This window comes from Poecilia reticulata, chromosome 4 (assembly GCF_904066995.2).
Source record: "Poecilia reticulata chromosome 4, P_reticulata-male-v2, whole genome shotgun sequence".
NCBI classification, from domain to species: domain Eukaryota; kingdom Metazoa; phylum Chordata; class Actinopteri; order Cyprinodontiformes; family Poeciliidae; genus Poecilia; species Poecilia reticulata.
In genome coordinates this window covers 27197835-27224148 of record NC_088833.1, presented here as the reverse complement: position 1 = coordinate 27224148, position 26314 = coordinate 27197835, and the positions used below count along the sequence as shown (strand labels likewise).

Here is a 26314-nt window from a genome sequence, read left to right as displayed (position 1 = left end):
TGATTCATTTGAACATTCCTCTTTCCAGGGTGGAATGTTCTCACAGCAAACAACTTTTCATCTTTCTAAATGTTAACTCTGGATCCCTCTGGTTATAATTATGCATACAATGAAAAATACTGTACACATACCTCAACTACTGGTGCACTGATTCTCCTAGCAGCACAACAGATCCTCAGCATGATTCCACCATTGTAGGTTCGAAAACATAACTTTTAAGTCAGTTGTTGCTGTTGTGATCAAAAAGCTCAATTTGAACATACCAGCATCTGAGAGTGACAGGTTGATTTTTCCCTCCAGGCCTCGTCAGAGTCGTCGTAACACATCCAGATAACTTGTATTTAATTATAAAGTTTTGAACTGATTATTTTGGGGGAGTATGTTTGTATGATTTTGATGAGGGAATGCCATTATTATATGACATAATGTCATGTATGATATGTACGTCATATTTCTTTAAATATAAATCTCAAAAAAAGTCGATTTTGCATAACACCAACCTTTATAGCAGCCATAAAATATACTGCTAAAAAAAACAAAGGGAACACTTAAACAACACAATATAACTCCAAGTAAATCAAACTTCTGTGAAGTCAAACTGTCCACTTAGGAAGCAACACTGACTGACCCGATGAGGGTCCCCGTTGTCAATCAGTGTTGCTTCCTAAGTGGACAGTTTGATTTCACAGAAGTTTGATTTACTTGGAGTTATATTGTGTTGTTTAAGTGTTCCCTTTATTTATTTGAGCAGTGTACATATTCTCTTTATGGCCTCGTGTTCGTTTGAGCCGCCTCTTCGTTTCTTTGCCTTCTCCTAAGGTGTTAAAGCGTTTAAGTTGCTTTTACACTGATTCTGTCATTTAGTTGTAATGTAGAACCCAGTGGAGTCGGTGTTGTGTTCCCTGTCCGTCTGTAAGTGATCTCTGTGGTACTGGGTTTCAGCCTGCGGAGGGCACACAGTTCAACGGTCTCCGCTCTGCCCTGATAAGGAGAAGAAGAAGCTCGTGGTGCGGCAGTCCTCCAGTGGCCGCTATCGGTACCTGGTTGAAGAAGGAGGAAACAGAATGTGACCGTCCAAAGCAGAGCCGAGACGCAGGCTGGCCAGTCACTGTTCGCTTGTTTCAGAGGGGGGGAAATACAGCCGCCCTTGAGCAGGTAATTAAGGTGGGGACTTATCAAACTGCGCTGCTTGTCGCTAACAATGACTCCTGTGGCTTAGCTAGGAGTGCTGTGATGCTAATGGTGTTCAGCTAACGTGTTCAGCTCGCTGTATCCACTTATTTGTAGCTGAGTCAAATTATAGGTTAGGCGCGTCAGAGCAACTGCCGAAGCAGCTTATTGGTTGGTAATAGAGCCTTAATTATAACCCGAGGTTCCTCAGCTTCCTATCAAGGTGCACCTAACATTCCCATTAGAGGAATGCCACTTCCTGATTCCAAACTCCTGAAATAAGTTAATTTACATAGCAGCTGACCGAGTTTCACAAGGCTTTGTGTCTGTGGCGGCACAACACTCAGACAACCGGTTGGATATGCTCAGTCTCTCATGTCTTTGTATGGGATAAGGCAGCAGAGGGGACTACATGTTCTTTAACGCGCTGCGCCCTAAATGGATTTCTTCAACGCGTCAGGTTATGGTTTTCCGCTGTGTAATGTGTCCTGTGCCGCCGGTAGGTTCCCGCTGTAAGGGATGGACGTGAAGTGTGAGGAAACTGTGTTGTTGTTTCTTATTGTGCTCTTTCAACTACCCCACTCCCCCTCCCCCCATCCAGGTTGCCAGAGCTGCTCCTTTGGTGAGCATCTTCCCTGCTTGGTGGTAGATGTGAAAAATCACTCCAACACATCCAGGATCACCATGGGTCAGGACCGGGGGAAGTACGATTTCTACATCGGCCTGGCTTTGGCCATCAGCTCCAGCATCTTCATCGGTGGAAGCTTCATCCTGAAGAAGAAAGGTCTTCTGAGGCTGGCTAAGAAGGGATCGATGCGGGCAGGTACCGGCCGCTTTCTCTCTGTAACACCCAGATCACAACATATCTGATTGAATTTGTCAGCTTGCCCTTAAGGCACTCCCTGCTGCTGATGTGCATCGCTGACAGCCAAACCAGAAGTCGGACCAGTCAGGAAACTCGCTAATCCCTGCCCTGTGTTTTACAGGCGTGTTTAAACCAGCTCCCTGGAGCAGGGTATGTTCGTGTGTGTGTGCGCGTGTGTGTGTGTGTGTGTGTGTGTGTGTGTGTGTGTGTGTGTGTGTGTGTGTGTGCGTGTGTGTGTGTGTGTGTGTCACAGAGTCTTTTCAACTCCTGGTAATCATTAATATCAATAGCTCACTTGACCTTTTCCTCAGATCTGAAGATTCTTCCTTTGGTTTGTTTCGATAATGCACTTTAGACAGCAAGTGTAATGAAGACTGGATGATATTTTAATGGTTTGCAGTGTCTAACAGCATTTGTGTAACATAAATGAACTAATATGAATTTTAAACAACGTTCTTTATAGTCAAACCTACAAAAGAGCAACGCTTTTAGTGTGAGGATCATCTTGATTCTGTCTTTTTTTTTTTGTCCAGGTCCCTGAAGAACTTAGGATCCAAACATAATCTTAATTACTGGTTTAGTCACTCTAGTTTTATGGAACCTACTTTTGCAATAATGTCTCAATGAAACATTGAGGCTTTTATTTGGAAGAGTATTTCTACGCCTTATTTTAAGAAAATTGGCGATCTAATGCAGACATCCGAACATAGAGCTCTGAGTGTTTCTTTAGGCCTTCCAAGGTTTAATAATAATAATAAATTTGACTAAAAATGCTAAAGAACCAATTGATTTTTTAATAAAGATGTAATAAATCCAGGTTTTAGGAGTTGATGTATATGTATGGAAATAATTGCATTGTGGTTTTTTTGGGTTTTTTTTTTTTTACAATAGAATGACGTTAAAAGTATAAGTAGTAATTTTTATTTCAGATATTCCCCAAATATCAAAATCCCATACAAGAAAAATGGCTCAATCCTCACGTTTTCCAGAGTTTTTATGTTTTTGTGTATTTTAAAACCCAGAAAAAAATAAAAGTAATGTAATGTAACATTTGCATCTCTAAAGTTTTATTTAGATGGACTGGAGTGAGGGCTGAAATGGCTCTTTAGATTGTAAAGGTTGCCGACTCCTGATATGACTTATAAGACTCTATCCCCTTTTTTAATGATGGGATCTGTAAGCTTTATTTTGAAAGGCCAGGCTGGTCCAGTGTGACCTGTCTTGTCTAGCAAATTGAAACCCAGTCTAGTAATAATCTAATATGTAAGAATTTAAGTCTTCTATTTTGGGAAACTTGCACAAATCACACAAAGTGCAAAGGATCAAGCAAAATGGCCGCTGTTCAAATAGGTGGTTTTGGGGGGGGAAGGAAACTTCTCTGATGCCTCCTTATGTTGATTTTCTTTTACTCAGTTCTTCTTAGATGTGAGGTTGCTTCTTGATTCACTCCTCTCTTATTTATTGATATGCTAAGCAGTAATAAAACCAGTTTTCTCTGTTTTACAGGGCAGGGCGGTCATGCGTATCTTAAAGAATGGTTGTGGTGGGCTGGTTTACTGTCAAGTAAGTGATAAGCTTTGTGTTATTGTAATGGTTTTGATCACATTTCCAAATCTGTAGCGCTATATATATTTAAAAAAATATTTCAGCAGATTGGCTTCAGTGACATGGGTCAGTCAGTGTGTTGGTGCTCAGTTTTGTTGCAGTGTGGCAAACCTCAGACAGTATTGCGTTGTTTCCCCACGTCTGGCTCTATTGTGACATGCTCTGACTGCATGCTAACGTTTTGGTATTTTGGTCGGTTTTTTCCAGTGGGTGCTGGGGAAGCAGCCAACTTCGCAGCATATGCTTTTGCCCCTGCCACCCTGGTCACGCCCCTGGGAGCCCTCAGCGTGCTCGTCAGGTACAGACGCCTCATCACGTGCTCTCGACACCGAAACGTTTTATCAAAAAACATCGTGCGGCTGAAACTGGAACAAATAGCTCTTTCTTGTTTTTCAGTACGTTCTTGAGTAAATGAACTCAAGTAACACATAGTGTGGAACCTTGTATGTTTGTTTCCAAACATGTGCAATCCTAGGTTTAAACTTTCCATGACGGGTATTGGTTGTTTTTTGTGTTGCAGTGCTGTGCTGTCCTCATATTTCCTGACTGAGCGGTTAAACCTGCACGGGAAGCTGGGCTGCCTGCTGAGCATCCTCGGCTCCACCACCATGGTCATTCATGCGCCGAAGGAGGAGGAGATCGACAGCCTGGAGGCCATGGCCAAGAAGCTGGTCGACCCAGGTAGGGATGACTCAGCGGAATAAAACGGCGCTGTCACACACAAGAGCTTTAATGCTGCCTTAAAGCTTTCCACAACTTTCTGCTCGACAGCCTCACACATGCAATACTCTTTTGCTGATCTGGCACAGGGGACAGCGAGACTTGCAATGTAAAGAGACATTTTTGCTCTCAAGACATCAAAAAAAAAAATAAAAAAACTGGTTTAGAGCCACAAATGCCACATATGCTTTTGAAAAAAAAAAAAAAGACAATATTTTAGACAAAATATCTACTTTAGGATTTTTTTTGTTTGTTTTTAAAGCTGTGTTTTATTTCTTTTGTTTAGGATTTAAAGTAAAGAACACAAGAGGTTGTTTTTTTTTTTTATTAAAAAAGCACAGATTCCAACCTATCAAAAACATATCACTGATACTGTTGGTGTCATATGTTTTCTTTCTGGAGATTCAGTGCAAATACTGCAGGGAAAAAAAATTCTTGCATTTGTTGCTATATCTTTATTTAAAAACACCAACTGTTTTTTTCTTAATTATTAGTCAGAAGTTAACAAGAGCCATTGTGGAAGCTGTAAAGAGTGGCACCGGAGCTGCAGGTTGCGGTACCAACCTGCGGCTGAGTGAAAGTCAAATTTTTGCCTCAGAAAAAAACCCCAGAATGTAAAAGATTAAGAAGAAGACCTCTTGACATATGAGGTTAACATATGAACGTATAAAAAAAGAATCTTTGAGAAACTTGCCTGTTCTAGCACATAAAATACATTCATGTTTGTGGTTTGAATACTATTTAAAAAGATTGTTCCTCATTGTATTTTTACATTTTTTTTAAGGGTTTTTGTTCTTCGCCACTCTTGTCATCATTGTGGCTCTCATCTTCATCTTTGTGGTCTCCCCACGCCACGGTCAGACCAACATCCTGGTTTACATCACCATCTGCTCCGTGATCGGGGCGCTCTCCGTGTCCTGCGTCAAAGGACTGGGCATCGCCATCAAGGAGGGCATCGCCGGCGTCAACGTGTTTAAGAACCCCCTGGCCTGGATCCTCCTCCTGGGCCTGGTGGGCTGTGTGAGCACGCAGATCAACTACCTGAACAAGGCCCTGGACATCTTCAACACCTCGCTGGTGACGCCCATCTACTACGTGTTCTTCACCACGTCCGTGCTCACCTGCTCCGCCATCCTCTTCAAAGAGTGGGAGCACATGGGCGCCGGCGACGTGATCGGCACCCTCAGCGGCTTCCTCACCATCATCGTGGGCATCTTCCTGCTGCACGCCTTCAAAGACATCAGCGTCAGCCTGGCGACGCTGGCCGTGTCCATCAGGAAGGAGGAACGCGGCGGCGCCCCGGCGGCCAACGGCTCGGCCGCGCACACCAACTATGAACTGCTGCAGGACGAGTCCTCAGAGGACATGGAGGACAGGGGTTTGCCTTTCGACAGCATCTCCAGGAGGAACGGAGCAATGACTTCCTCTTTAGATGTTTAATAAATGTTTTTTTTTTTTGTTTTTTTTTTTCGTCTTCAGACTCAACCATTGCGTTGGTGCCGATAGCTTCTAAAATAATGAGACAATCAACTGTGAGCGGAGGAAGGGGGACACGGATGGACCAGTAGATTGTATTTGTTTTAATTTGCCTTAATTTACTCAGACTGTCATATTTGGTTATAGTTGGGGGTAAGTAACTTATAAGAAAAAGTTTTTTTAACATATTGGTTAAAACTGTCACCAGGTCCACGCAGTATGACACAGATAATCTGTGAATACATCGAGCTCCTCCACTTCATATTAGTGCTACTGCTGCCCTCTGAAGGAATGCACTACTCCCAGTCAGAAACGACCTTTGAACTTTACATCATGTTATAAAGTTATTCCCTCATGAAAAAGTACACCTGAAGTGTTGCCTTGACTCTTATGCATGTTTGAGAACGCTGTTGTCACGCTGTTTAAAAAAAAAAAAAAAAAAAAAAAGTTAGGGATAATAGAGGAGCCATGTTGTGATGACTTCCTGAAGGCGGGGTTTCATACAGAGCAGGTGTTTTTAAAGAGAAAGAGGCCCAATTTCAAGGCGTTAAATTGGGAAATACAATTTATTTTAAGTGGTACACATGTAGCGTTTTTATAGAACTCAAGTTAACATAGTTTATTGAGCTCTAAATGACATTATATGGTTGGTAAATACATATTGCCCTTTTATGTGTGACACCGGGGCAAATAATGGAGCGCAAGCTCTGCTTTAAGTCATGCGTTATTCTGTACCCTTGTTAAGGGTGTTGATCTGTTGTGGTTATGGTTATGTAAGCGTGCAGCCGATAAAATAATAGAGCAAGCAAAAAAAATCATACTGCCGTAACACGCTGCTGCTAAATGCGCTAATGGTGGAGAAACAACTTGCCATTCGAGGAAAATCTGTCAGCTGAGGCTATGCTAACTAGCCTTAGCATTTATGACAAGTTTTGCTGACGACAGAAAGCTGTAGCATAACAGCGATAAGGGCCTCCCTCTGGCTCTGATTGGACCACTGAGCTGTGTAAGTCAGTAGTTAGTTATAGAAGGCAGAGGAGCTCCATTTTATTTTTCAGATTATCTGTAATGCTATATTGTCACGACTGTGATGGTTTTAATAAATATGCAAAACAAAAACATTTATAAAAGTCACCTACCCTGGCTTTAACTGACCTGCATTCCTCTGTAGCTCTGTAAATATTTTCTAAAGAAATGCTTTGTTATATGTACATGGATTTTCACACACTGACCTTCTTTCTATGAATCAAAAATATAAAGCTAATATATTCTGGTTTGAGGACCTGCTGACAATGACATTTTGACAAAAACGTCACTATAATTGACGTTTTTTTGTGATACTTCAAAGTAATTTATGTTTGGAGTCTTATCTGGAGGTAGGTGGGGAAACTTTTTACATAAAAAAAAAACCTCTTGACAAAAAACAGATTTGTTACATATTTATTGAATTAAAATGATTAAAAGATTTCAAACAAGGCACAGTGAATAATTTGCTTAACATAATAAGGATGAGGGTTATTTCTCATTAATCTTTAAAATGTTTGAGCATGCATGTAGACAGTACAAAATGACCATTTTTTTTCTTTCTCAAAAATAGGTTCACCCTTTTAATGTTCCACCACAGCAAACCCTTAAATACTCATAAAACTAATTTCCCTCCCTGAACTACAGCTACCTGCAAGTACAAAAGAATAGTTCTTTCAAAAAAGGTCGGTATCTATTCTTATAAGGCACAAGTGAATACAAAAACAAAAATCAAAACGTTCAAACAGTGGCCCCTTATCGCAGTTAATGGTCCTTAGCTACTGAAGGCCAAAGGAAAACAGAGGAGAATGCTGACGGTGTTTGGAACCCACAAGCGGACCCAAAGTACGAGTGGAGGAGCAGCAGCGCCTCAGCTGCTGGCGAGCGACTGGTGGATTGGTGGCTGGAAGCAGCGGACGTGTTCCACCGGCATGTTCTCTCCATCTCCAGACTTCATGTATTTATTCAGGATGGCAAAGATCTCGTCGTTCAGGACCTGGAATTTGCGGATTCTGTCCACCATCTTCTTTAGAGGCTGAAGGAAACACAGATACGCCCCACGTTAACATATGTTTAACATCAATACACACCTACGTTTAGGACAAACTAGTGATTTCCCATGGTGCCTTCCTACATGCTCATTTGTCATGATGAATCAGCGATGTGAGTTGCAGCATATTTTATTTGAAGACAGTCAATGGGGGTAATAAATAGTTCTGATTTCCCTCATAATTACTCATGTTTGCTAAAGATGGAGATAGAAATGTGAAGTATCTGCAATTTATTAAGTCATTAGTCAAAGTAAAGCAGAAGTAAATGGAGAATGAGTGTAACAAAATAAATGACCGGAAATCGGTACTAAAATTCATTTGTGCATTGCGGGTTGTGTTACTGATCCGCTCTCCAGCTCACCACGTTCTTGATGATCTCGTCCTTGCCGTCGTGTTTCTGCACCTTGAGCAGGTGATAGCTGAAGTCGAGTATGTCGAATCGTCTTTGCTGTCCCAGCAGGGCGATGATCATGCAGCCCGCCCAGTGGAGGCCGTCTCCGAAGCACTGCCTGGAGGAAGGGAGCAGGAAGCGGACGCACGTTTCAGATAAACACGTTGACTTTAGCGGCTTGCTTTGTGTTTGACAGGAAGAGATCCTGCACTCACTCCACTGTGAACTCGTGGGCTCCCACGGGGATGCAGTAGACGAACTGCATGGCGCTCCACAGGCGGTGAAACTCCACGCATTCGTCCACGTGCATCACGCCGTTGCTGGGCAACGGGCCACGCCAGATGGCGTCGTCCAAAAAGCCCCGCACGCGCGTCAGGATGACTTCGAACATGGACAAGCCGCAGCACAGCCGCTCTTTGGTCAGGAGGTCGCCCTCACGCGCGATGGCTATTTGCTGAAGGAAAGGGAGCGATAGTTTTCTGGTCATAAGGTCACTCTGGCAGGATTTCAAAAAGCACAATCAACGATGCTGCGATGTCGACTCTGCAACCACGGAAACGTTTAGCCTGATTCTACCTGCGGTGTTCCGAGGCGCTCGATCAGAGGAACCATGTGCAGCGCCGTGTATTTAGCTTCCAAACGCTTCATCTTGGCATCCAGGCGTTCCCCATCTGAACAGCAAGGAGAACACAAAGAATGGGTTGGTACTACTTATTTGACTGGTGCAGGAAGATTTAGAAACATTTTATCGGTACTATTTTGATTTGATTTCTGATAGTCATCTGTAGTAAGTGACCTCCAATCTTTGGAGCCTGTCTTATGGAGAAGATGACTTATGTAAAACATCTTTTTTTAAAGTCAGCAGGGTTTTTTTTAAATAAACAAGAGTTATCTAAAAATAATGCAATTTTGCAGCACAAAAACAAAGAAAAACATAATTGGACTGTTATTAGTAACTCTACAACATCAGATATATATTGATTCAGAGAATCTTAAATGTATTTATTCCAGGGTATTATTTTGAAAGGAAAATCCAAATTCAAAAAATATTACATATCCTAATGCCCAAAATGTTGTTTTTAATGTACGTTAACAATGGTATCAGAGATATTGATTTGGTGCCGTGTGCAGGTGACAAATCTTTTCTGTTTCAACGTTTTTAATTTTTGAAAAGTAACAAAAGGTAATGTAAATGTAAACAGAAGGACTAAAATAAAATTTCTTGGAATGACATTAGTTACTTCCATATAAAATAATAGAAACTGCTTGGAGTGAGAAGGGGAGGGAATAATTTAGGAGAGGAACTCAATTCAAAAAGATGTGTATATCAGGGCAAGTTTAAAAAAGTATATCCAGAGATAGAAATGTAGAATAGTCAGATTAGTGTAGACAAAACATATATGTATATCTGAAATACTGTTTTTGTTTTTTTTCTGCTTTGCAGTATGAATACTAACTGTGTCTTGATGTTAATGTGCTTACCTTTGACATGCACCCGCGGCAGGATGTTCTGGAAAGGCGCAGCATGCAGCAAGTCGCACACTTCTTCCTGAGACTGTAAGACACGGACATGAAAAACGTCAGCTGGCTGCAGAGCAGAGAGTCGGAGCTGCATCCCGACGCGGGCCGATCCGTACCAGACTCTGCTCACTCAGCAGGCAGAACAGGAGGGCGTTGCCCACCTCTCTCAGGTTCTGGAAGCACACCGTCTTGAGCTCGGCATACTCCACAATGTCCTTCAGCTGGTGGTGGAAGAACTCCAGGATGCCTGGAACAAAAACACAAGGCATCTGTGCTTAATAATCTGTAACATTTGGGTTATATGCTGAATTGAGATATGATGCTCTCTTCTAAGATTCAGTGCGCTGCCACCTACCAGGGGAGCCGTACTCGTGGCGTGGAAGTCTGCAAATCTTGGGCATGACCTCCATCAGCGTCTTCACGTACTGCAAGATGGTTCCCTGGAGCTGAATGACGGAACAGAGCATGATGATGATGGAGAAAAGACAAATGACAGAAGCTCCATCCATAGTCTTCTAGATTACACTCACCAGACTTTTGACGACCTTAAGCAGCTCCTCCATCACCACGGCGATGCCCTGGTAGCCCAGTAGTCTGCACATGACCTTAATGTGTGGAGGGCCCAGAAAGTTCCTATAGGTGGTGAATGTGCTGCTGTACGCCAGGTTCAGGGTCTGCACACACACAAACACACAAAAGACAGGTGATGATTAGGAAAAACCTTCTGCTTTTTAATTATTTTAATGTAAAAGTCATTTGTCATGCAAATCATTTCAAACTCAGCCACATCTGATCTGTTTAAGGACTTTTTCAAATACAAGTTCGAAAATATTTCACAAACACTTCATTTTATGTGTCAAAATGCTCTGAATGTCGGTATATAAAATACTTATAGCCCCACAGACAAACTGGCTTATAAGAGTTGGAGTGTCTTCTACTTCTGTTCACAGCAAATCGAATTCAAAAGGTTCAAAGATAAATATAATCAACAAAATAAGCTAAAAACGATGGAAGCATAAAAAAAGAAAACCTAAAACTAACTATTTTTAGTTATTAAAGGGTGCCAGCTTCTTGTATGCCACCCCAAAGGTCAAAGGTCAGGTTTAATGCAAAAACTGAAAAATCCTTTATAGTCCATAATTTTGAATATACATCCTAAAATATTTCCAGATGCCATGTTCGATTAAGGAACAATACAGTGTTTTTCATGTCCTAAGAGCAAATATCTAAAAATAAATAAATAAATAAATAAATAGTAATTTAAACAATATTTGCAATTCTAACCTACATTTAAAAAAAAGAGAATTCAAAATTTTTGTCAGAAAAATCCCAAAAATACTAACAAAACCAATTTTATACAAGAATCATTTATATGTCATGGTTTTGCCTGTGAAAGTTGATCAAATAAAGTTTAGTTGGTCACAAAATGAAAAATTCACACTGTAAAAAAACAATAAAAAAATCTGAGTTCCCAGAAAAATATGAAAGAAGACAAAATAAGTAATATAAAAAGAAATAATGAAAAACTTACAAAACAAAATGAAAAAAAAGAAGAAAATACCAAAACAAAGACAAAATGTTTAGCATCTTTAACTAAATAAAGCTAAATGCAACAGCTCTTCATTAAATTATCTGATTATCATCACTACTTCCGGGTTTCTAACTTGCAACTGTATTAAGTTCTGACTTCTGAGGCTAAAAATAAAAGCGTGTTGGAGGTCGACAGATCACAACACGGCAAAGAAACAGATTTTAATTTAATCAACTTCATCAAACATTTAAACCAGCTTTTTAAAAACTACAAATGTGAACACCAGGCTCCATAACAGCATGGTCAGCAATGGTTGTTGCACTGTGGGAAGAAGCAGCTGGACAGATGGATGAAGTGGCTGCAGCACATTTCATCTCACCACTTAATATTCCAGATACGACACGCACCACATGCCTGGTCAACAGGAAATTAAAGATCTTCATCGCCACAATGTCGACAGAGGAGCTAGCAAAAAAAGAAAAGAAACAGAAAACAATCCCTGTAGAGAGTATGACCTATGACTGACCCACAGATGGGAGAAAATGCACTTTTTTCATCCCAAACAGGAGATTTTAGCTCCCTCTCCTGCGTTTGCTCTAATCCGGTAACACTCCCTCTAGTGTTGCAGAATCTGAGATAAAGACGCGCTGATCTGTGCTTCTGTCCCTCGGAGCAGGACTCTGCATCGAGCGTCTCTGTCTCGTTATAATGGAAGAGGTGAGCGAACACCAGCAGCGACGCTCAACACACTGGGAGGACCGTCACACAGCGGAGTGTTTTCATGGTAGGCTTGAATTTTATCCACGTTATGCTGTGAATTGTCTCAAAATAACTTTGGTTGCTGTGGAGATCAGATCTTGTGGCAGCACACGCAACAGAAAGTCGATAAATGTTAATCTGATGGAGAAGGAAAGTTGCCTGTGAATGCATGTTTTTGATTTACCAAGTTGAAGGTTTTAAACATGGCTGCCTTTAAACTTACAAGTTCTAATTACTAAATGACTAAAAACACCTAGCCAGGGTTAGAGATTAGTAAAAGAGGAACAATTGAGGAAAATGTGAAAATAAAGCCTAAAGTTAATGAAGAATTAAAGTAAAATCAGTGTAATCATTTATTTACTCTAGTTGTTGCATTAAAAAAATGGAAGTGCAGAACATTTAAACTTTAAATCATGTCAATCTACTAAAACCCAAAGCGCGTTTTTTTTTCTTTTTTTTTCTAACGATGGTTTCGGCTGACAGATCATCACCTTTCCTTTCACATAACAGGTGACAGAGTAAAGATAAGCCTCTCCACTAACAATCCTGTATTATGTAATTTAGTGAACATCTGCACACATCTTCATCTGCCTCTCAGCGGTTCACAGATAATCCATCATACAGTACTCTGTCGCTCCTATAGGTTTTTTGCACTATTTATTTTTTTTAAACGGTTATTTAAAGATAGAAAAAATAAATGAGCCTTCATTAGGCTCAATAATTGAAGCCTGTTTTAGCAACAGATGAAAATCAATTGGTTGAAATATACATTAAAATGAGTGGCTCGGATGAGAGATTTGCATCATTTACTTCTGGTGGCATTGAGTTACCGTGGTGATTTTTTAAAATCCAAAAACTACAACAAAAACCAAATAAGGTTTAATGGAGGCAGCATAATGGAAAAATGGCATAGATGTGGTTTCATGCCTCCACTTTAAGATGCAGTTTTGGATCATAGACAGACAAGCTGTATATAAGTTGCATTGACTGCAGCAGTGGGAATGGGACCAATCACCATCAGTTTCTTTAGGAGTTTTTTTTAATTGTATTTAATGAGTGTTTAGCATTTCTTACTCTGTACTTCCGTCGCCTCTTTTACAGTTTGACTTAATGCTGTGAGCCTGCATCTGGAAAATAAAGCGAAACCAAACAGGAAGCTTTTCTTCCTGTCGTCATGGTGGTCACGGTCTACAACATCTCGTCCACCTCGGCCAGGGTGACGTGGCCCGCTTCCCCCGCCTGCCTGGACACCTTCTACAGCGTCATGTACGACCCCAACTGGAACAGCCTCATCATGGGCTACAAGCGCAAGAGCTTCAAGCACGAGGAGCGCATCCCTGTCAGCCAGACCGCCACCTACCTGGGCAACCTGCTGCCCCAGACCGCCTACTTCCTGTGCGTGACGTGCCAGGCCGCCGACCCCGTCCGGGAGCAGTGCCAGGTGTTCAGCACGCCGAGCGAGAGCAGCGAGGGCCACGACCGGGCGGGCTGGGAGGTGGCGGTGGGCGTGTGGCTGACCTGCTGCCTGCTGCTGCTGGTCATTGCCAGCGTCCTGCTGTGGGGCTGCCTCCACAACATGTGCTCCCTGCCGGGCCGCGCCGCCGAGAGCCGCCCCGTGGTGACGGCCTCCGCCCGCCGGGACATGTCCAGTTCGGGACATCTGTTCCAGGCCAGGAGCAGCAGCAGCGAGGAGAGCATCAAGCGGGCCGCCGCCATGCAGACGTCGCTGATGCTGGCGCAGCCGGGCGGCCATGTAATTACCCCGGAGCATGAGGGCTGAGCCGGCTGACAGAGAGCCGGCATTAATCGAGCGGATTGAGGTCACCACGGTATTGTTCCGCGCCCCCCGCCGACCCCGAATGAATTATCACCGAACGTTTTACCCGCTCAATGAAAATCCTATTTGTGCTTACAGGGATATCGTCATAGCAACCATTCATAACAAGACAGTTTGAATCATTTTAAGTAAGTTAACTTAAACATACAAGCTGATATATAAGTTGCATTGACGGCAGCAGTGGGAATGGGACCAATCACCCATTCCCACTGAAGGGCTTTTCAGCTTTAACCTTTTAGACCAATATTTTATTTATTTATTTATTTTTTGCAGAGAGGCGTTTTTGCTAAACATTTTGCACAAGACATAAGAGACATAAAACTCAGCACAATGTTTCCTTGAATAAAGTTTCCTTCCCTTTATTTTCTGTAGGGATTTTATTAGGGCTGGGCAATAAATCAATTTAATTGATCAATCAAATATTTAGCTTTTGCAAATGTAATATTTGGAAAATCCGGATTTTTTTTTCCACAAATGCGCTTTTTAGATTTTTACAGTTCAGTGATGTCATCTTGTTTGACAAACATGTCTTACAGCTTTTATTTATCTGGACTTTGAATTCAGGTCAACTACACAGCAAAATATGAGTCAGGCAAAGATTTTTACTTTTTTAACAAAAATAAAGTAAATGCTACAAGAATACAGTTGTAGCAATACAAGAATAAAGTTATATAACAATAAAGTCAGAATAATGCAAGAATAAAGTTATTACCAGAATTAAGTTGTAATATTAGGAAAACTCCAACATACAAAAAAATAAATTATTAGTCCAAGTTTTTTTTTTTTTTGCATTACTAAAAATAGTTTTTTTTATTATTTTAAGACATTTTTCAGGTAAAATTGTGTCTTTATTCTGCTATTATAACTATGTTCTTGTTATTAAACAGAAATTCTTGCAGCCTGACCCTAATACTCAGAAAGAATGACTGAAGTTAAAGCCACTTACTGACAATATTTTCCATCATTTGCAATACATTTTTTAGAAAAGAAAGCAAAAAGAACAAAAAAAAAAGTTTAAAATCAGAAAACATTTCTGAGGTTGTATTTTAAGCCATCTGGCCCAGCCCTAGATTTTATTATCATGCAGTAAACATGTAGCTTTAACATGTGCTTATGCACAGCTGGTAAGGTCACGAAAAATCTGTTGCTTATGGAATCCAAAGAAATAAAGCGAGTTGTTCTCTGGGAGCGGTGATAACAGAGGAATGCACTGACCTTTGACCCGTACAGATAATGGGGCTGAGCGTTGGGGGGCTTATCCCTCTGGAACTCTTGAGAGAAGGGCAGGATGGTGCGCACAAACCTGGACGCACAGATGGAGATTATTCAAATACCCGTCACAGCGCAACATAAACAGCTGGGTACATTACACAGAGATGAAAAGTAAAGAATGAACACACACAGCCATCAGGAGCAACTTTACAACCTATCAGCCACAATCCCATCTCTTTATGCACAAGCTTTTGTTGAAACTTTCAGCACTTTCAGGAGTGCAGATTTTATGTAACTGTAGAGAAAATACCGTGTCCAATAATGCAGCACCTGAAGAAGTACAATGAAGAGACGCAATTTCAATAAATGTAAACCAAGCTAATGAATACCTGGGACAACCAGATGATGGACATTAAAGGGAAAATGTTATGGAAACTGTTCTTGCTTGAGCTTTAAATCATGTTGTAGTGTTATTCCCTCATCAAAAACATACCAGCTCCTCCAGACTAGCCAGCAGCAATTACCAAACACCCAATGGAACTGGGCATCTGCTGAGCTCATTATAGGAGCTGCTGCTCAGTGAAACGTTGTTAAAGGATTAATAGAGCAAAGATGTTCTGATGACTTCCAGAGGATAGTTTCTTAAAGAGACAGAGGACCAAATTTTAATGTGTTAAATGCAGCATTTTTATAACAACTGCAGGTAACATAGTAACTTGATTGTGCTATAAAGTGGCACCATGTGGCTGAAAACACACGATGCTGATGAGTCTGGAAATGTGAGCTGGCCGGGTTTCACCTTGATCTGCCCTGACCAGTGGATGACTGGAGGGACATTTAAAAATATGATTCCTTTCTAATCAGTGAACACGCCAGAGTTGTAGTAAGAGTGCAAAATTTAAAGTAAAATCATTTTTAAAAACCTGGGTCATGAAGCAAAATTCAAAACGTACTTATCCGACTGCTGATTCAACAGCAGCAGTTTCAGTCATCAGTGATAGTTTGATTTGTTCTGTAATGCTTTTATTGCAAGGTAAATGAGCATTATGGTATTGTCTATGTACCAATTACGTTAATGTTGATTAAAGTTTTTTTTCCCTTTTAAATCAACACCTTTTATTCAGTCCTTAAAACTGGATTCTGGTTTGTTCTGTTTTTGTTGATGGACACAAATCTTTAAGTGGAACTAAAATAAAGCCAGAAAAAACTGAAATTCAATAGGAAGAAAGGGGAAATCAAAATTTAGGACAATATAAAAAATATACAGACAGGCATCATTTATTTATTTGAGTCAATCTGAGAAATATGAGCAGAACAATTGTGGCAGCTGCAAACTCAGCTCAGCTGGCATGGTGCTCTGCTTCTGCTGAGCTGGTCATTTGCATTTATTTGTTTAAAACCAAGCTGATCCTTATGACCTTTCACTGATCCGTCTGTTGTTTTAAACTGAAAATAAACACAAAACGGAATTTACTGCTAAAATGGACTCTTCAATGCATCCGGTTCTCATTTCGTTTTGTGTAAATGCATTCTCACTTTAGTAAAACTACAACATGGAGACCTCATTTTCTGTTTTTTTTACTGTTTTTATGTATTGCTGGCCATTCCGTGAAACATAATTTCTAAGCAAATAAAAAAATAATTTGCATATAATCCCAGAGAATTTAATTGCAGCTGAACTAAAGGCGGCGGCCTCTCTACTGCAGCCGACCCACCTGTTGGTGGAACCGTTGTAGCAATAGTTGGGCAGAAAGTCGTAGTTGAGCTCCCAGAAGACGTGCAGGGTTATCCTGCCGTACGGAGCCGACACGTTGTGGTTGGCCTCGCGGAACATGGCGTCGAAGCTGTCCAGGGTCAAGAACTTACTGAGCAGCTTGTGCGTCATGCGATTGACCTCCAGAAGACCTTCAAGCTCCTGGAAACGGGGAGTGAAAACAGTGAAAACAACGCAGAAAAGGGCAGCAGAAGAAGCTGTTTGCTTTTCTGATAAAAACAAAAAAAACCCAAAGGGTTGACGTGCCATTATGGAGGTGAGGTCCTCGCTCTCAAAGCGGTTGATTGCGAGCTCCAGAGATTTGTGGAGCGCCGCCGAGACCCGCTGGGTGATGAGTCGGTTCAGGTCGATGGAGCGGCCCAGGAGCTGAGGCAGATGCTCTGTTAGTAAAGGGAAGGAGGGCTCCTGAAGGGGAGAGGAGGGAAGGGAGTAACAGGTAGGGGACACACCTGGACGTGGCGCTGCTTCAGCAGGGTCTCGTATCGGTTGGAAGTGGGCCAGGGAATGTTGGCGCCCTGGTTCTTGCAGTCGGCTCTCAAGCGTTTATCGAGGAGAAGACTGAGGTATTCAGACAGAGTGAAAAGACTCGGATGAAGGACCGCTTAAAAAGATTTCATTCTGACGTATTGAAATATTTCGGAACGTTACAAGATTTTTTCTTATTTCTATAAATTTACGGCCAAGTTCTTCATCTATTATCTCGACAAATGAGATACAAACATCTGGATTGTGGAAGACAAAAAACACTGAAGCACCTTTGTGTTTCATAAGTTTAAAGACATTTTTGTCCAAACATCAACCATCGGATCTTTCAGATGAAAATAAATTTCTCAGAAGACCAATTTGATGGTGATAGTATCATGCTGAGGGTGTGTTTCACACATGGTGGTTTTATTTGGAAAAGACAAACAGTGGAAACAGAAGCACTCACCTTCCAGCTAGAATCTTGTAATAGGCAAATATCTGATCAGCCAGCTTGTAGACAAACTGATCAAAGCACAAGTTGACCTGAAAAAGCAAAATAAAGTTAGAATGCCTCGTGAACACAGACGATGAAACAACTAAGTTTTAATTGAAGGCAGCGATTTGTCCTTTGCGATTTTTCAATTTGATTCAAGAAAAGAGGAAAAACCCTCACCATTTATAAACTGTTATGCAATGGCTCTACATATATAGCAGAGATATGCAACAGAGATTATTGAAGAGAGCTGAAGCATGGATTTATAGTGCACAACATGACCACAAACAATATGCAGTATTAAAGTGGGGGGGAAGGGGAGTGCATTTCGTCATGAAGCTCTGCCACACCAAATATAAAAGATTAAGCTTCTCTAAAGGACCATCACATCATCCAGGACACATTTACAGTGCGTTACCTCAGCCTCTATCTCATCATAGAGGAACTGCTTCTTGAATTTGGTCAGAGCGTAGTGTGCGCTGTCGTTGTATAAGTCCAGGGGATACAACACGTACCTGCACACATTTGAGGAAGACTTTATGTTACTCATAAAAGTTTGCTACAAATGTGCCTGAAAAAGTTCCAGGATGCAACACAGAAACGTTTGCACATCATTAAGATCTAATTCTACCATTGACTGATAAAATATGAACACATTCTGCCACACTACTCCTGCAAGGTGAATGCTTAAAAAAATAAAAAATAAAAGACGATGGTGACGTCATCATGACACAAGCAAATGAATAAAGTTGATTTATTTTGGTGTCGGTTTGAAGAATTACAGAGTTCTGGCCGGTGCCAGAAAATGTGCTTAATGGCTTATGGAAATCTGTGGCGTACCGCGGTAATCCAGTAGCCAACATGAAAACAGGCCTGGAAACATGAAGAAACAACATCCAGCTTTGCAGAGCAACCCTGTAGAATCTGGTCAGAAAGGTGAACATGCGGTGCACAGGGAAAGTATTCACGCCCCTGAGCTCTTCCACTTTCAGCCACGTTGCAACTGAAAACGTCAATGTGTTAAATTGAGATTGTAACAGATAAAGAGCTTAAATGTGGCATAAACACGATAAATGGATATCAGAGTCTTCCACTGCTATGACTCTCCAAACTTCTTGTTAAGCCCAAGTAACATCTAGTGCAGCCACTTGTTTTAGTTTTATGTCACCCTATTAGTGAATAGTTTTTACGTCTGTGACAGCAAACATCTGGAAGAAGGTGTTGAAGACAGAATTTAACTTTCTGGGCTACAAGCAAAAACCCTACGGAAAAGTAAACGCACCATCCCACTATGAAACATGGTGTTGGCAGCATTATGCTGTGGACAATGGACGAAGAAAACCTCAGAGACTGCACAGGACTTTCAAATGGGGCAGAGGTTTGTCTTACAGTAGGACAACAACCCTCAAAATAAAGTCAGAGACGCGAAAGAATGGTGCAGATGACAGCATATTAATGCGTTAAAATGGTCTAGTTCAAGTCCAGACTTAAATTCAACAGGGAATCAAGGGTATAGCTTGAAAAATTATGTTCATAGATGTTTATAAACCAACTCGGAGGATGAATACAAGCCACACTTCTAATTTTTTTTAAATTACTACATAAAATCTTGATAAAATAAAGTTTGCAGTTGAAACATCACATGTAAAATAGTTCAAGAGACATGAAAAAGGCAAAAGCACTGTGTCTAGTTAACACTCAGAGTAAAACAGACTTTATTTTACTGGTGGGTCATTATATTATGTAGATAAAAGCAATCAGAAAAAGTGTCAGTTTGTCAGGTAGGGGGGGCGATGTTCACGATATGTTGTGGTATTATTATGATAACAATAAAAGAGACGATAAAAAATATTTATTACTTCTTATTAAAAAACTGTACAACAAAAACACAGCATTTATAGTCCCTCAAACACAAATAATACTCTGGAAAAACATTACCAAATTTAAACCAGTCGCATAAAAAAAGTGCGATTCGTGTCACTGATCTGCATGCAGTATTTGCATTTAATCATATTTTCAAATGTATTTTTACTCTCATTGAAGAAACAGCGAAGAAAACAGTAAAATTCCCAATTCAAACAATACGGACAGTTTGGGGCATTTTTAAATATTGTTAATTGTAATTTGCAACTTAATTAAAATTCTTATGAAAATGAATTTATCATGATATATGATACACGCCGACTGTCTGGGTTTGAAGAAGAAGAGTTTCCAGAAGATGTTTCATGACAGAAAGACTTACTCCATCATGGAAGCCTCCTTGGTGTCCAGGATGTGGTCGGTGAGGATCCATGGCATGGACATCTCAATGGGGAACTGGATCCGGCGGCCCATGGTGAGCTCCAGGAAGAACTCCCTGAACCAGAGCTGTGAGAGATCGCAGCACTGCTGCAGAGTCTCTGCATGGAGACACGGAGAAGGGTTTTAAATCTGGGCTCTGTTTTTTTTTTTTTTATCCAAATTTCTGCCATTACAGAATCAAACTCCTCACCACTGAAGTTCAGCAGATGTGTGTAAAAGAAGGACTCCTTGTGAAATTTTTCAATGTCCAGGATGGTGGGGCCCTCAAGGCCGCTGCGCAGGGTCTTCTTCGAGCCACTTTTGTCTGCAATGAGAGACTCCAGCATCGTCCTCACCATGTAGAGCTGCCACGTTTATGAACAAACAGAGAAAAGGAAAGTGAGGTCAGCAGCCTGGTGGCAGTTGAATGCACCAACAATGATTTTTAGGAAATTGGCTTGTTTGGAAGTTCACTGCATCTCTTCTGTTCTGGGTCATCCTCTAACATTTTTATCTCTTCATCTAAGAAGCATTGAAAATGCAGGTGTTGAAATCTGTTCTTGGAAGCAATCTGGACAGTAGATTGGTTCTAAGAGCAAAGCTCTAAGCTGATAAATCTGCGGGGTTTATGCAACATAATGGACGAAACTATTTCCCGAAATGTTGCTCAGCAACAAAACTCCTGAACACAGATCATATTTTAATCGACAGCCATTTCTAAAGTCCTAAGGTTCATGCAGGACAAAAAGCTCCAATAGAAGTCAACTGAACACCAAAAAAACACAACAGTGAACTACAGGACACAACATTCTGTTAAGACCCAAAGACTTTGGCTCATCCATCTCGCCCAGAGTTAGTTTTGACACAACAGTGCAGACCTGCTCTCTAATCGGATGCCACATCGGCTCCATGAGCTTCATAAGCCTGATTAATATAAACTGGCGGAGCCTGATCTGGTGACGCCTTCAAGGTGTGGGAAAGGATTATAGCTGGGATGATGATAAGGGATCATGTCTGCCCAACAGTAAAATAGCACCATTTCAGTTTAGCGTAAATGACACAGATTCATCTGTTTAAAGTTTATTTTAGTCAAACTCTTACCAGCTCCATGACTAGAAAGGTAGAAATGGAGACAGACCTGAGTGCTGGAGGGCCCCACGGCTCGCCGCGGGACTTTAATGTCGAAGCCTCCCTTTGGGTCCTTCTCTCCTCGCAGGGCGGGGTCGTTGTGTGGCTCCCGGCCCGTCTCCCAGTCACACACTGTTTTACGAATGGCCTGAAGGACGCTGCAGCAACGGGTCAGAAACTTTAATTAGCCTGTGCATAAGAAAAAAAATAACTGACAGCAATAATGCTGCTGCAATAAGAAATTTAATGATGAATTTAAATGGGTTCAATTATTTCCTTTCTGATGATTGATATTTTTTGATGCCCAATTTTGTTTACAGAGACTTCATAATCCAATTTATTTTATTAAATACAATCAGTTTATATTTAAACGCAAAAATAGGTTTGTGCATAAAGTTCTTGTGTTACCAGTATTGGGTTTGCTTAGCCACCAGGCATTTTCACAAAAAAAAAAAAAGAATTATTCAAAATTTATATGGTGGCCAGTATGCGATATGCAGCAAAGACGTACAACTTCAACGCTGAACAACTTTTGAGCATTTTGAATCGATCCAGAATTCCCAGGACTAGGAATTGCGATTCTCTGTAGAATCTATTTGTTTTTTCTGCACTTCTGATCACCAGACTTTAAGCACAATGTGAAACCGGGCGTCATTTGGGTCCGACCTCTGAATGACGTTCTTCTTCTTCTTGATGGCCTGCCTCAGCGGGTCTCTCAGGGTAATCTGAGAAAAGTCCTGCAGAGCTGAGTAGATGGTGTGACGGATGGCGTGGTTAAACACGCTCTCCATGCGTCCCATCAGCACCTGCAGCCCCTTTATCATAGCCATCACCTGCCAACAGCACAACAGTGATGAGCCACCAGGCTGCCAGTCGTCTGACATCATGTTTTCAGAGTGACGATGTGACAGACCTCTACGAGGGCGAACTTCTCCTCGCTGGTGTAGTTGTAGCGGGTGGCTCTCTCGTACTCCTCAGCGTTGTCAGGACACTCCTTGTTGGAGTATTTGTCCGTCGGGTGAACCAGTTTCCATGAGTACTGTAGGAGAGAGAGACGGAGACTTTCTTTGAATGGTTGAAAGGGGCAAATTGCATCAGTTGTGTTGTGAAGAACCGATCACGTGTTGAGCAGACGGCCTGTTCTCTCGTACCACTTCCATAACGTGAGCGCTCCACTGGGAGAGCAGCTGCATGCCCTGCAGGGCCAGGTCAAACAGCTTCCTGTACTCTGCATCCGTCTTCTGGGATTCCTGACGCCCGGATCCGGTCACAACCTGCGATCAAGGACAAAAATAAATAAATACAAAAATTGACAGGAAATTTACATTTCTAGGAAAATTTTAATTTTCCACCTATACCAGGACTTGTCAAATTCATTTTGGGCTATTTCAAGGTCATGAATATTCTTACATTGAGGAATATGTTGATAAAACACATTCTGCATGTGACGAGTGTCTCAGGCACTCATCACATGCAGACAGTCAGAAAACTGTCTGCATGTGATGAGTTCTTCCTGAAACTAAATAATATTGAACATCTTTTCACATTAATCAGTCCCACTGGGAATTCATGATCGTTTTTGGGGATTTTTTATTTTTTTTTTGCCATAAACATAAAATAACAGATTTTCTGGAACTACTTTAGAAACATTTGCAAGAAATGTTGCACCTATGTGTGACGGTAGATGTGACTTTTTGCTACTCATCGTACTGCTCTCGGGCTGTAACTTGAGACCAAGTAAAGCTGAGGCAGCAGTGGAGTAGAAATAAGAGATACTGGCACCTACAGGTGGCAAGTTCGCATAACTTTAGCAGGATTCAGCTTCTATGTACCACAAATCTGGAACAAATGTCCAGAAAACTGCAAAACAGCCAAAACATTGAGTTCCTTTAAATCAAGATTAAAAGCTCAGCTGTTTAGAGTTGCTTTTTAACTGTAATAAATGGAACATTGACCAACATATTTGATGTGTATTGATGACTTGGTGCTAATCAAAATGTAATGTTTGTTACTCACTTCTCAATTGGTGAAGTTTTTATGACTTTCTATTTTAGTGTTTTAATGACGTAAAGCACTTTGAACTGCATTTTGCTGAAATGTGCTATACAAGTAAACTTGATTGATTGATTAACAAAATTTTTTTTATCTATTTTGAGAAAAATTTGCAGTAACCTTACAATTATGCATTAGCACAGCAAAATGCAGAGCTATGTTGATTTTGTGTGAATCACAAAAAAAGTTGGAGGGTCTGATTGACGTAATGTGGCAGTATATAGACAAAAACTGCTTTGATTCGACTGATAAAATAACATTTAAGCAAACAGCTGTTACCTTGAAGGTTCTCCTTATGCGTCTCTCTGGAGTCTAGAGGGCCACATAAGAAGCTACGGTGGGCTGAACTTGGCCCAAGGGCCTCGAGTTTGGCACATGTAACCAAAACGATCGACTTTTACATCATATTGCAACAGAAAACAGCCCGACTGTGGATGTAGGGTTCACTTCTGTTTTTAACTGGGCTCACAGTTTTAAGTACAAAGGTGTGATGCATCACTTGAGCAGATGACCATCAGGTCTGCGTCTCCCATACGAACCTCGCTGTTGCTATAGCGAGCGAGCTCAGAGATGAAGCGCATGTGATCCTCCCTGATCTGAATCATCTGCTCACATATGTTGTACTGAGGGCTGCTGGATATAGAGGTGCAGGTCCATCTGGAGGGTGGAAAAAACAAAACAAAAAAAAGCACATGAAAATATGTACAACAAATTGTAAATTGTGGATCTGCACTATATTGTTTCCATGTTTCTGATGCAGATTTAGTCTCACTTGGATTTGTTCTCTTCAAAGTGAGCGCTGGTCTTGATGTACCGGGACAATTCGATCTGCATGTCGCCAAACAGCGGCACCACCTGCAGTTGCTGTTAATCCCAAAAACACAAAGATGCTGCATTTATAATCCCAGATCGATTTTCAACAGTTGAACAGAAACTTAAAACTTGGTCTAAATTAGACCATAAAATTGTTATTTTGTTGGCATGATGTTTCCTTGTGAAGCGAGAACCTGCAACTTAAGATGTGCTATATGTGATATAAATTCTATTATACTCAAATTTCATCCCAACAAATTAGCAGCAACATTCAACAGATGTTAAAAAGCAGACTGAATACATTCTGTAATTACAAATAAATATTTAGTCTGAAGTGAATCACATTAAAGCTAATGAGCTAATCTGCATCCCTGCCCTTTTATTGTCATTTACTATAGTAGAACTATTTATATCTGACACTTCCTCTAATGCGATAATTAAACCAAGCATGGCTGTTTTGTAAACTTTTAGTTGAATGAAGCATGTTCTCTGTGTTGAAGCTTTGCTTATTGATCGTTAAGAAGTCTTAAAATTACTAAGCATTTATGTTCATGCTCTTATTTTGAAGTGGACTCCGTTAAATACCATAGAGCTACAGCATTAGTGAAATTAGATTAGCGCAAATAACATTTTAGCTAGTAGTGCCCACCACTTTATCTGACCATCAACTACTGCTTTAAGGCTAGCTCAAGAACTTTTCACATATGTTACAGTTTCGCCAGTAGGAAAGAAAATCAAACTAATCTTGTTATAATGCGTCAGAGTCATGTTGGGAGAAATGCGCTGATCCATTCAGACTTTAGCGTCCAACTGAACAGACGTTGCTACAATGAGCTTTGAGCCAGATGTATGCCATACTGTTTGATACCGTTTGATATAAAAATTAAACAGTATCAGAGTGCAAATCAAAGTAAGATGAAGTGTAGAATATTTTAATAAAATGCTCGCATGTCTCTCTCTACCTTGAAAAACTTGTCGATCTTGGTGAGGTTGATCCTCTTCTTGGCGTCTAGCTTGTAGATGTTGCTGCTGTTTCCATCCATGAGGTACAAGCCAAAACCCATAACCTGCACAGGTGAAAAGAGTTATAAAGAGGATGTCTACATCTGTCAACAATGATCCACTTCTGTATTTGTATTAAAGATTGAAAATATATCGCCAATACATTGTTGCCACAATATCAGTAGATGCAAAATTGATATCATAAAGAACTGCAATAAATGGAAGCGAAACATTTAAGTACAGAGCATTTGGGCTCCTTATGCCTGTAATAAACAAGGTCAAGCTTATTTAGTGTAGCATTGAAATGTTTAAGAAGTTAAAACAAAGATTTTTATTTTTCTCCAGTAGCTGCAGAGATTACTCACTATTTGTGGTCTAGATTTGCTCTAAACTCAAAGAAGGAAGATGACATATTTTTAATTATCTGGTTATTTATTGCAAATCATAAAGTTCGAACAATATTCACAATATTATCCAAATGTTTTCCACAATATTCTGCAGCTCTAATTTATATCATTTCAGTTCCATTCACCTTGAGCAGCATGTGTTTCTCACTGGGTGTGAGATACAACTTATTCTCGTAGTAATCCACACACAGGTTGACAATGTCGGCCAGCAGCTCTTCGTAGCCGTGGATCACTTCCAGCTGTTGCTGCAGCGACTGATGGGCAGACAGACCACCAGCAATTAATATTTTTCAAATATGTATAAAATGAAAATGAATATCAACTCGACTGTTGGTCGCTACATGCAGTATTTTTAAAGAAACATATTGTAATAATGGTAATAAAGCCCAATACAAATAAGATTTTTTTTTCTTTTTATTTGAATGTTCTGCTCTGCAACATTATTTAAGTTTCTTAAAATTTTAGTTGTGCATTTATTTTTCCAAAAACGACAAGACTAATAATGTCTACGTGTCCTAAATGGCCATTTTAATAAGTATTTGGTGAAAAACAATAAGACAAACCTGAGTGATTTTGTTGTGGTTTGCCAGGAACATGGACAGATTCTGAGATTCCTGAATGGAGGCGGGTTCGGACATCTTCCTGAGAAACTGAGCAGCTCTAGACAGAGAGAAAGATCCCTTTTACACCATTTTTGGTTTTAAGCAGCATTTAAAATAAAAACAATCTGCAAAAGCA

General features: G+C 40.7%; 3 protein-coding genes across 5 annotated transcripts in view; 2 read left to right on the top strand and 1 right to left on the bottom strand.

The window, feature by feature from the left end:
* Positions 1-939: 939 nt before the first annotated feature.
* Positions 940-7312, top strand: nipa2 (NIPA magnesium transporter 2). 3 transcript variants are annotated; one of them, XM_008407628.3, is made up of 6 exons: positions 940-1164; positions 1772-1993; positions 3542-3598; positions 3848-3938; positions 4161-4321; positions 5145-7312. In XM_008407628.3, exons 2-6 carry the CDS (start codon positions 1855-1857, stop codon positions 5798-5800), a joined length of 1104 nt encoding a protein of 367 aa, XP_008405850.1. In that variant the 5' UTR covers positions 940-1164; positions 1772-1854; the 3' UTR covers positions 5801-7312. The 3 variants fall into 3 exon arrangements, with proteins under 3 accessions (XP_008405850.1, XP_008405848.1, XP_008405847.1); XM_008407626.3 differs by having other exon boundaries at positions 943-1155; XM_008407625.3 differs by lacking the exon at positions 940-1164 and adding an exon at positions 1184-1669.
* cyfip1 (cytoplasmic FMR1 interacting protein 1) overlaps positions 7261-26314 on the bottom strand; it is a 33394-nt gene continuing 14340 nt past the window's right edge. The window contains exons 7-31 of the mRNA XM_008407624.3: positions 26140-26236; positions 25702-25830; positions 25130-25234; positions 24127-24218; positions 23894-24011; positions 22454-22576; positions 22216-22341; positions 21969-22135; positions 21313-21460; positions 20386-20539; positions 20137-20293; positions 18313-18409; positions 17868-17944; positions 17386-17494; positions 17183-17302; positions 16878-17077; positions 15166-15253; positions 10354-10497; positions 10179-10269; positions 9940-10070; positions 9785-9857; positions 8879-8973; positions 8518-8756; positions 8273-8420; positions 7261-7895 (exon numbers count right to left, since the gene is read on the bottom strand). Of these exons, the coding sequence (XP_008405846.1) occupies positions 7731-7895; positions 8273-8420; positions 8518-8756; positions 8879-8973; positions 9785-9857; positions 9940-10070; positions 10179-10269; positions 10354-10497; positions 15166-15253; positions 16878-17077; positions 17183-17302; positions 17386-17494; positions 17868-17944; positions 18313-18409; positions 20137-20293; positions 20386-20539; positions 21313-21460; positions 21969-22135; positions 22216-22341; positions 22454-22576; positions 23894-24011; positions 24127-24218; positions 25130-25234; positions 25702-25830; positions 26140-26236 (3193 nt within the window). The 3' untranslated portion in view covers positions 7261-7730. The remainder of the gene's footprint in view (positions 7896-8272; positions 8421-8517; positions 8757-8878; positions 8974-9784; positions 9858-9939; positions 10071-10178; positions 10270-10353; positions 10498-15165; positions 15254-16877; positions 17078-17182; positions 17303-17385; positions 17495-17867; positions 17945-18312; positions 18410-20136; positions 20294-20385; positions 20540-21312; positions 21461-21968; positions 22136-22215; positions 22342-22453; positions 22577-23893; positions 24012-24126; positions 24219-25129; positions 25235-25701; positions 25831-26139; positions 26237-26314) is intronic.
* Positions 12031-14033, top strand: fndc9 (fibronectin type III domain containing 9). The gene is made up of 2 exons (XM_008407623.3): positions 12031-12138; positions 13215-14033. The coding sequence occupies exon 2, from the start codon at positions 13288-13290 to the stop codon at positions 13891-13893; it is 606 nt and encodes a 201-aa protein (XP_008405845.2). The 5' UTR covers positions 12031-12138; positions 13215-13287; the 3' UTR covers positions 13894-14033.

Excerpts from the sequence above, each read along its gene's own strand:
- nipa2 (XM_008407625.3), top strand. The coding sequence starts at position 1,609 with ATGGATTTCTTCAACGCGTCAGGTTATGGTTTTCCGCTGTGTAATGTG. Across the intron at positions 1,670-1,771 it reads TAATGTGTCCTGTGCCGCCG|GTTGCCAGAGCTGCTCCTTT; the intron begins GTAGGTTCCCGC and ends CCCCCCATCCAG. Across the intron at positions 3,939-4,160 it reads GCCCTCAGCGTGCTCGTCAG|TGCTGTGCTGTCCTCATATT; the intron begins GTACAGACGCCT and ends TTTGTGTTGCAG.
- fndc9 (XM_008407623.3), top strand. The coding sequence starts at position 13,288 with ATGGTGGTCACGGTCTACAACATCTCGTCCACCTCGGCCAGGGTGACG.